Source organism: Mustela putorius, unplaced genomic scaffold, assembly GCF_011764305.1.
Source record: "Mustela putorius furo isolate JIRA1106 unplaced genomic scaffold, ASM1176430v1.1 tig00000460_pilon_pilon_pilon, whole genome shotgun sequence".
NCBI classification, from domain to species: domain Eukaryota; kingdom Metazoa; phylum Chordata; class Mammalia; order Carnivora; family Mustelidae; genus Mustela; species Mustela putorius.
Genome location: NW_025421389.1, coordinates 16,340,012 through 16,349,385, shown reverse-complemented (window position 1 = coordinate 16,349,385; position 9,374 = coordinate 16,340,012). Strand labels below are relative to the sequence as shown.

Here is a 9,374-nt window from a genome sequence, read left to right as displayed (position 1 = left end):
AGAGGTAATTTCATTCAACCAAAAATTTTAAATATGAGAATCCTGTGGTGAGAAAAGTCGTGTCATTTACTCAGGGTCTTACCTGTTTTACAGTGAGTGAAATGACTCTTGACTTTTCATCCAAAGCTTTTACTACTTCATCTTTAGCACTGACATTCAGGGTGGAAAACTTATTTTTGCTAATTTTCTTCTCTGTAATTTTTTTTTTTTTCCACAGACGTTCTGGCCACTGATATTGCATGCGATGGATATGCAGAATCAGACCACAGTGACTGAATTTATCCTGACTGCCTTCCCTATGATCCCAAAGCTTCAGATCTCCCTCTTTGTGGTCCTCCTGTTTACTTACATGCTAACTCTAACGGGAAATACTGTCATCATTTCCTTAATCTGGGCTGATAATCGCCTCCAAACCCCAATGTACTTCTTCCTCAGTAATTTGTCTTTTTTGGACATTTCATACACTACCTCAGTTACCCCAAAGCTGTTAGCCTGTCTCCTAGAGGACAAGAAGACCATAACTTTTGTGGGCTGCATCACCCAAACATACTTCTTTTTTTTCTTGGGGACAGTGGAGTTTATCCTCTTGGCGGTGATGTCCTTTGACCGCTATGTGGCCATCTGTAACCCCCTGCGCTATACTATCATCATGAACAGTAGGTTCTGCCTCCTGCTGGTTCTAGGCTGCTGGGTAGGAGCCTTCCTCTCAGTACTGTGCCCAACTATTGTGGTGTCCAGACTGCCTTTTTGTTATAGAGAAATTAGTCATTTCTTCTGTGACATTGCCCCCCTGCTACAGGTGGCCTGCATAGACACGCATTTCATTGAGATGATAAACTTCCTCCTATCCTCCCTTGTCCTTCTGACCTCCTTGGTATTCACCATTGTGTCCTACACCTACATCATCTCTACCATCCTGCGCATCCCCTCAGCCCAAGGCCGTCAGAAGGCCTTTTCCACCTGTGCTTCTCACATCACAGTTGTGTCCATTGCCTATGGGAGCAACATCTTCATGTATGTGAGACCCAGCCAGAGCCACTCACTAGAATTTGACAAGGTGACGGCTGTCCTCACCACAATGGTGACCCCTCTTCTGAACCCCTTCATTTATAGCCTGAGGAATGAAAAAGTAAAAGAAGTTTTGAGAGATGCAATTCACAAAATTATGTCCTTATGGCACAAGAGAACTTGAACCTTATTGCACAGGATAGCTTGAAAGTTTTTGTGCCAATCATGACTATATTCGGCACTTGGACTCCATGTGGAGGAAAGCATGCTTGAAGACAATAAAGTCAAAGATTTGTGGGAATACATGAAGAGGCTTCTTGCCACATCAGAAACCAGGTATTACAGTCAACGTCCAGAGCAGGCAATTCAAGCATAGAGAAAATAATGTGTTTTGAACCCTATTATTGTGCTGTCTCACACACAGATTTAATGAATTAATGAAAAATACATAACCAAAGTCAGAAAGCCTGATTTGTAAGCCTTGGTGTATTGCTTTTTTATCACATGACACATATACTATCTGAACTCTCATTTTTCTTATTGGTACATAGGAAGTACCTCACAGTTTCCCCCACTCTTTTTTTCTTTTATGGTCTTACTCTAGATGATCTAAGAAAGGCAACCGCAGATAATTGTAAGTTAATGCTTTCTCTAGGTATTAGGATGATGCAAGATAGTTGGCTTCATCCCTGACAGCTAAATACCCTAGAAAATAATAGTAAAAATAATAATAACAACAAAACCAAGGAAGAGCAGTAACCTATCCCAGCATTTGTATAGTGTGCTTAAATTTGAGCTTTTATGTTGATACACATGGAGTTTATAAGAATATAGCTTTTAAATCATCTGAGTTCAAAATCCTAATTCCTGGGAGGAGGATCTGATTGGTGCAACCGATGAGAGATGTCCTCTCCTGATTCATTTCTTTGTAAGAGGAACGATTGGCAAGGAGTTAAGTTGCCCTCAGTCTTTACCACCATGGAACCCATGCTATGGGGATGGGTACTCTGAATGACACGGTAAAAACAGGAACAAGACCATAGGCATTCCTAAGAGCAAAAAAATTATGGTAGTGTGGTCATTAATCTTCTAGCTAAATGGATGATGACTGAGACCCTAAACTGGCATGGAATCTCTCACGGACAAGCAGAGAGAGAAAGTGCTACCTTAGGAACAGTCTCAGAATACTATGGAAGAACCCAGTGTGTCATAAGGTATTGTAACGAACAAATGTTTCTAGATTGGAAGAACGTAGAACAATGTCACCAGGGCTGAAGCAGTCATATAAGGATCTGGTCTGTACTCATTATCAGACACTCCATAAGATCAGATTTGGAAAGTTACTGTATCAGTTTCCTATTGCTGCCATAACAAATTTGGCAGCTGAAAACGACTCAGTTTTATCATCTGAACTTTCTGGAGGTCACATGTCCAAAATCTGTTTCTACTCATCTGAGTTGTTGACAGAATTCCCTTCCTTGAAGATGTGGGCCCAAGGTCCTGCTTCCTTGCTGCTATCAGTAAGGGCCATTTCCAGTTTCTAGAAGGTACTTCAGCTCTTGGCTCATCGTCCCCCTTCCTTCACCTTCAAAGCCAACAATAGTGGGGCGAGTATCTCACAAGTTCAAACCTCTCTTTTTTCCCTCTCTTTCCAACTTGGCTTGACAACGTTCTCCACTTCTAAGGACTCTCTTAATTGGATTAGGCCCACCCTAATATCCAGGATATTATCATGGACTCAACGTCCTTTTTTCTGAATTACATTTGCAAAGTCCCCTCTGCCAAGTCAAGTAACATGTTCACAGATTCTGGGGTTTTAGGACATAAATATCTTCAGGTGCCATTACTCTGCTTGTCAGCATTGGATTGCTAGAGGTAATGACCCAGGAAAGAAAAATAAAGAACAGAGCACGGTAGGATTATTTTGAGCCAATACTCATTCCGAAACTCCAAGTTTCATCGCTTAAAGCAGAAGAGTTTACAAATCCCAGAATGTGAAAGACTAGTGAAAAGCAGCAACATAGGAAAAACATGTATGAACTAGCTACATGTGTTTTTATTTAAGCCATTGTGAGGTAACGATGAATATAGCTGTCCCTTTGTGCTGTTTTACTGTTTTCATGAGTGCCCATCTCACTCAGAAGCTCTGATCTGGTATCACGAACACAGAAAAGAAAATCCTGAGCAAATAAGAGAATTTAAACACAATTTTGGTACCCAAAATTATACCTGGCCCATAGGTTGGGCCAAGCTTGAAACTGAAAATATAATAAGACTTGATGAACTCTGAAAAATAACATAAATATACTGTTTTGCCTTCATGTTGATTACTATTCTTATGATCAACATTGTTATAACACAAGATAATAATATCTATCAGTTTCTACATTGACTCTAGTTAGTTACTTATCCCAAATTTGGAGACACCTGGAAAGACGCTTACTTTTCCCATAGTATGGGTCCTTTTAATGAGGCCCCAGTGTCACTGACCAAAACTAACTCTTTTGGTTGTCGCTGACTAATCTGGCCTTGGCCTGGGAACCCCCAAGCCCTCAACCCATAGACTTTAATGAAAGGATGTGCCTCAGGGCCTGCTTCTCCCTCCAAGAGTGCCCCTCCCCCACCCAGCCATGCCAGGGATCTCCTCCAGGACCCATGAGTAATAAACTCTATGGTAATTCCTTTTGCAGTCTGTTGAACTGCAGCTCACCATCTGGTCTCCTCTGCTCCACTTAAGACATGTTAACTTGACAAATTAATAACAAGGTGGTACCACCACAAATAGCAATTTGCCTCATTTTTGAAATGTACTAAGAAGTGGTTGTTCGTGTGTGTGCGCGTGTGTGTAACCCTTCAGAGGTATGTACTTTGTCTGAGATCCTTAAAACTCTTTATTAAATAAAATTTTGGTGGGTATCTGGGTAGCCCATTTGGTTAAGCGCCTGCCTTCGGCTCAGGTCATGATGATCCCAGGGGCCGGAGATCCAGACCTGCACTGGTGTCCCTGCTCCTCAGGGAGCCTGCCTCTTCCTCTTCTCTTCCACCGCCTCCTCCTACCCCTCCCTCCTGTACCCCCCCCCCCGTCCCCTCCCCTGCTCATTCGCTTGGGAGCTCTCTCTTAAATAAATAAAATCTTCAAAAACAAAAAGGTTAACAGTGAAAATATATTAATTACTAAAATTTTTATAACTGGAAAGAGCTTATGCATTATCGTTTTCAACATTATTGTCTTTTTTTTTTTTTTTTTTAGATTTTATTTATTCATTTGACAGAGAGAGAGAGCCAAGTAAGTAGAGAGGCAGGCAGAGAGAGAGGGAGAAACAGACTTCCCGATGAGCAGAGAGCCTGACGTGGAACTTGATCCCAGGACCCTGAGATCATGACCTAAGCTGAAGGCAGAAGCTTAACCCACTGAGCCACCCAGGTGCCCCTACATTATCATCTTTTTAAAAAGGTGGCTTACTTTCTCCAAATGCTGAAAGTAGGAAAGCACATTAATGAATGAATCCCTAGTTAGCTGTAAACAATATCCTTGGGGCAGGCCTACAGTCCAAGATGATAAGTGATTTTTTAAAATAAAAGATTTTAGGGGCACCTGGGTGGGTTAAGCCTCTGACTTTGGCTCAGGTCATGATCTCAGGGTCCTGGGATCGAGCCCCACATTGGGCTCTTTGCTCAGAGGGGAGCCTGCTTCCCCTTCTCTCTCTGCCTGCCTCTCTGCCTACTTGTGATCTCTGTCTGTCAAGTAAATAAATAAAATCTTAAAAAAAATACATACTTCTGAAATGTACCATACATATGTACACACACACATAACCACGTTTTAGTACATTTCAAGAATGAAGGAAATTGCCATTTATGGTTGTACCACCTTGTTACTAATTTATCAAGTTAACATTTCTTTTTTTCTAAGACTCTTTTTATTTATTTATTTGACAAAGAGAGGCAGAGAGAGAGGGAACACAAGCAGGGGGAGTGGGAGAGGGAGAATCATGCTTCCCACTGAGCAGGAAGTCTGACAAGTGGCTCAATCCCAGGACCCTGAGATCCTGGGATCTAAGCCAAAGGCAGACGCCTAACAACTGAGCCACCCAGGTGCCCCCAAGATAACATTTCCTAAGTGGAGAAGAGGAGACCAGATGGTAAGCTGCAGTTCAACAAACTGCAAAAGGAATTACCATAGAGTTTATTACTCATGGGTCCTGGAGGAGGTCCATGCCATGACTGGGGGGAGGGATCACCCTTGGAGGGACAGTATGGAGAAGCAGGACCTGGGGCACAACCTTTCATTAAAGTCTATGGGTAGAGGGCTTGAGGGTTCCCAGACCAACACTAGATTAGTCAGCTGCAACCAAAACAGTGAATTTTGGTCAGTGACACTGGGGCCTTATTAACGGGACCCATAAAGGGAAGGGCTGGGAGGCGGGGAAGATGGTTGAGCACAAGGGCTCTTGGGGTGGTCATGTCAGAAAGTCACATGTGTTAGTGACTCTGCAGGCTGCATGTGCTTGCATGAGGGGACTAATAGCAGTTTAACATCACAGCAGGCTACTGGGCCAAATGGGGGCCAAGGCAGCAATACCCCGGAGTAGCTTAGCTAAACTCTTGACCACCGATAATAAATAATTTGATGTGTTTCACTGCAGCCTTTGAGAATCTTGTGATGTAATTGAGGTATATGTTCACAGTTGTTGTCACCGAAGCCTTTATTACGACTGAGTCAGGAGGAAGGACTATGTGGGAATTAGCTGGCAAGGAGAAGGAACACAGAATTCATTACATACAACAGGGGTTCTCTGGTTGGGTTGCCCTGTGTCCACAGCTGGAGGGATATAGTTTATCTAGCAAGTGGATATTGTTTGACATTTCTGTAGGTTATTTTGGTCTGTTACCCCTTCTATCCCCATACTGAAGAGGAGTAGTTTAAATACCTAGTCCTAGCTGAGTGTAGGAAAAGTAAGAGTCTTTCCAGGTGTCTCCAAATTTGGGACAAGTAACTAACTAGAGTCAATGTAGAAACTGATAGATATTATTATCTTGTGTTATAACAATGTTGATCATAAGAATAGTAATCAACATCAAGGCAAAACAGTATATTTATGTTATTTTTCAGAGTTCATCAAGTCTTTTTATATTTTCAGTTTCAAGCCTGGCCCAACCTATGGGCCAGGTATAATTTTGGGTACCAAAATTGTGTTTAAATTCTCTTATTTGCTCAGGATTTTCTTTTCTGTGTTCGTGATACCAGATCAGAGCTTCTGAGTGAGATGGGCACTCATGAAAACAGTAAAACAGCACAAAGGGACAGCTATATTCATCGTTACCTCACAATGGCTTAAATAAAAACACATGTAGCTAGTTCATACATGTATTTCCTATGTTGCTGCTTTTCACTAGTCTTTCACATTCTGGGATTTGTAAACTCTTCTGCTTTAAGCGATGAAACTTGGAGTTTCGGAATGAGTATTGGCTCAAAATAATCCTACTGTGCTCTGTTCTTTATTTTTTCTTTCCTGGGTCATTACCTCTAGCAACTCAATGCTGACAAGCAGAGTAATGGCACCTGAAGATATTTATGTCCTAATCCCCCAGAATCTGTGAACATGTTACTTGACTTGGCAGAGGGGACTTTGCAAATGTAATTCAGGAAAAGGACCTTGAGTCCATGATAATATCCTGGATATTGCGGTGGGCCTAATCCAATTAAGAGAGTCCTTAGAAGTGGAGAAAGTTGTCAAGCCAAGTTGGAAAGAGAGGGAAAAAAGAGAGGTTTGAACTTGTGAGATACTCGCCCCACTATTGTTGGCTTTGAAGGTGAAGGAAGGGGGACGATGAGCCAAGAGCTGAAGTACCTTCTAGAAACTGGAAATGGCCCTTACTGATAGCAGCAAGGAAGCAGGACCTTGGGCCCACATCTTCAAGGAAGGGAATTCTGTCAACAACTCAGATGAGTAGAAACAGATTTTGGACATGTGACCTCCAGAAAGTTCAGATGATAAAACTGAGTCGTTTTCAGCTGCCAAATTTGTTATGGCAGCAATAGGAAACTGATACAGTAACTTTCCAAATCTGATCTTGTGGAGTGTCTGATAATGAGTACAGACCAGATCCTTATATGACTGCTTCAGCCCTGGTGACATTGTTCTACGTTCTTCCAATCTAGAAACATTTGTTCGTTACAATACCTTATGACACACTGGGTTCTTCCATAGTATTCTGAGACTGTTCCTAAGGTAGCACTTTCTCTCTCTGCTTGTCCGTGAGAGATTCCATGCCAGTTTAGGGCCTCAGTCATCGTCCATTTAGCTAGAAGATTAATGACCACATTAGCCATAATTTTTTTGCTCTTAGGAATGCCTATGGTCTTGTTCCTGCTTTTACCGTGTCATTCAGAGTACCCATCCCCATAGCATGGGTTCCATGGTGGTAAAGACTGAGGGCAACTTAACTCCTTGCCAATCGTTCCTCTTACAAAGAAATGAATCAGGAGAGGACATCTCTCATCAGTTGCACCAATCAGATCCTCATTCCAGGAATTAGGATTTTGAACTCAGATGATTTAAAAGCTATATTCTTATAAACTCCATGTGTATCAACATAAAAGCTCAAATTTAAGCACACTATACAAATGCTGGGATAGGTTACTGCTCTTCCTTGGTTTTGTTGTTATTATTATTTTTACTATTATTTTCTAGGGTATTTAGCTGTCAGGGATGAAGCCAACTATCTTGCATCATCCTAATACCTAGAGAAAGCATTAACTTACAATTATCTGCGGTTGCCTTTCTTAGATCATCTAGAGTAAGACCATAAAAGAAAAAAAGAGTGGGGGAAACTGTGAGGTACTTCCTATGTACCAATAAGAAAAATGAGAGTTCAGATAGTATATGTGTCATGTGATAAAAAAGCAATACACCAAGGCTTACAAATCAGGTTTTCTGACTTTGGTTATGTATTTTTCATTAATTCATTAAATCTGTGTGTGAGACAGCACAATAATAGGGTTCAAAACACATTATTTTCTCTATGCTTGAATTGCCTGCTCTGGACGTTGACTGTAATACCTGGTTTCTGATGTGGCAAGAAGCCTCTTCATGTGTTCCCACAAATCTTTGACTTTATTGTCTTCAAGCATGCTTTCCTCCACATGGAGTCCAAGTGCCGAATATAGTCATGATTGGCACAAAAACTTTCAAGCTATCCTGTGCAATAAGGTTCAAGTTCTCTTGTGCCATAAGGACATAATTTTGTGAATTGCATCTCTCAAAACTTCTTTTACTTTTTCATTCCTCAGGCTATAAATGAAGGGGTTCAGTAGAGGTGTCACCATTATGGTCATGACAGCTGTCACCTTGTCAAATTCTAGTGAGTGGCTCTGGCTGGGTCTCACATACATGAAGATGTTGCTCCCATAGGCAATGGACACAACTGTGATGTGAGAAGCACAGGTGGAAAAGGCCTTCCGACGGCCTTGGGCTGAGGGGATGCGCAGGATGGTAGAGATGATGTAGGTGTAGGACACAATGGTGATCATCAGCGAGGTCAGAAGGACAAAGGAGGATAAGAGGAAACTCATCATCTCAATGAAATGAGTGTCTATACAGGCTGCCTGTAGGAGGGGGGCAATGTCACAGAAGAAATGACTAATTTCTCTATAACAGTAAGGCAATCCAGACACGACAATTATTGGACACAGTACTGAAAAGAAGGCTCCTACCCAGCAGCCTAGAACTAGCAGGAGGCAGACCCTGCTGTTCATGATGATAGTATAGCGCAGGGGGTTACAGATGGCCACATAGCGGTCAAAGGACATCACCACCAGGAGGATAAACTCCACTGTCCCCAAGAAAAAAAAGAAATATATTTGGGTGATGCATCCCGCAAAAGATATGGTCTTCTTGTCCTCTAGGAGACAGGCTAACAGCTTTGGGGTAACTGAGGTAGTGTATGAAATGTCCAAAAACGACAAATTACTGAGGAAGAAGTACATTGGGGTTTGGAGGCGATTATCAGCCCAGATTAAGGAAATGATGACAGTATTTCCCGTTAGAGTTAGCATGTAAGTAAACAGGAGGACCACAAAGAGGGAGATCTGAAGCTTTGGGATCATAGGGAAGGCAGTCAGGATAAATTCAGTCACTGTGGTCTGATTCTGCATATCCATCGCATGCAATATCAGTGGCCAGAACGTCTGTGAAAAAAAATAATTACAGAGAAGAAAATTAGCAAAAATAAGTTTTCAACCCTGAATGTCAGTGCTAAAGATGAAGTAGTAAAAGCTTTGGATGAAGAGTCAAGAGTCATTTCACTCACCATAAAACAGGTAGGACCCTGGGTAAATGACACGACTTTTCTCACCGCAGGAT

At 41.8% G+C, this 9,374-nt stretch overlaps 2 protein-coding genes across 2 annotated transcripts; one reads left to right on the top strand and one right to left on the bottom strand.

The window, feature by feature from the left end:
• Positions 1-244: 244 nt before the first annotated feature.
• LOC123392193 (olfactory receptor 6M1-like) lies at positions 245-1,192 on the top strand. The gene has a single exon (XM_045080532.1). It carries the CDS (start codon positions 245-247, stop codon positions 1,190-1,192), a length of 948 nt encoding a protein of 315 aa, XP_044936467.1.
• A 7,032-nt stretch (positions 1,193-8,224) lies between these two features.
• On the bottom strand, positions 8,225-9,172 carry LOC101692034 (olfactory receptor 6M1-like). The gene has a single exon (XM_004750115.2). The coding sequence runs from the start codon at positions 9,170-9,172 to the stop codon at positions 8,225-8,227; it is 948 nt and encodes a 315-aa protein (XP_004750172.2).
• Positions 9,173-9,374: the final 202 nt, after the last annotated feature.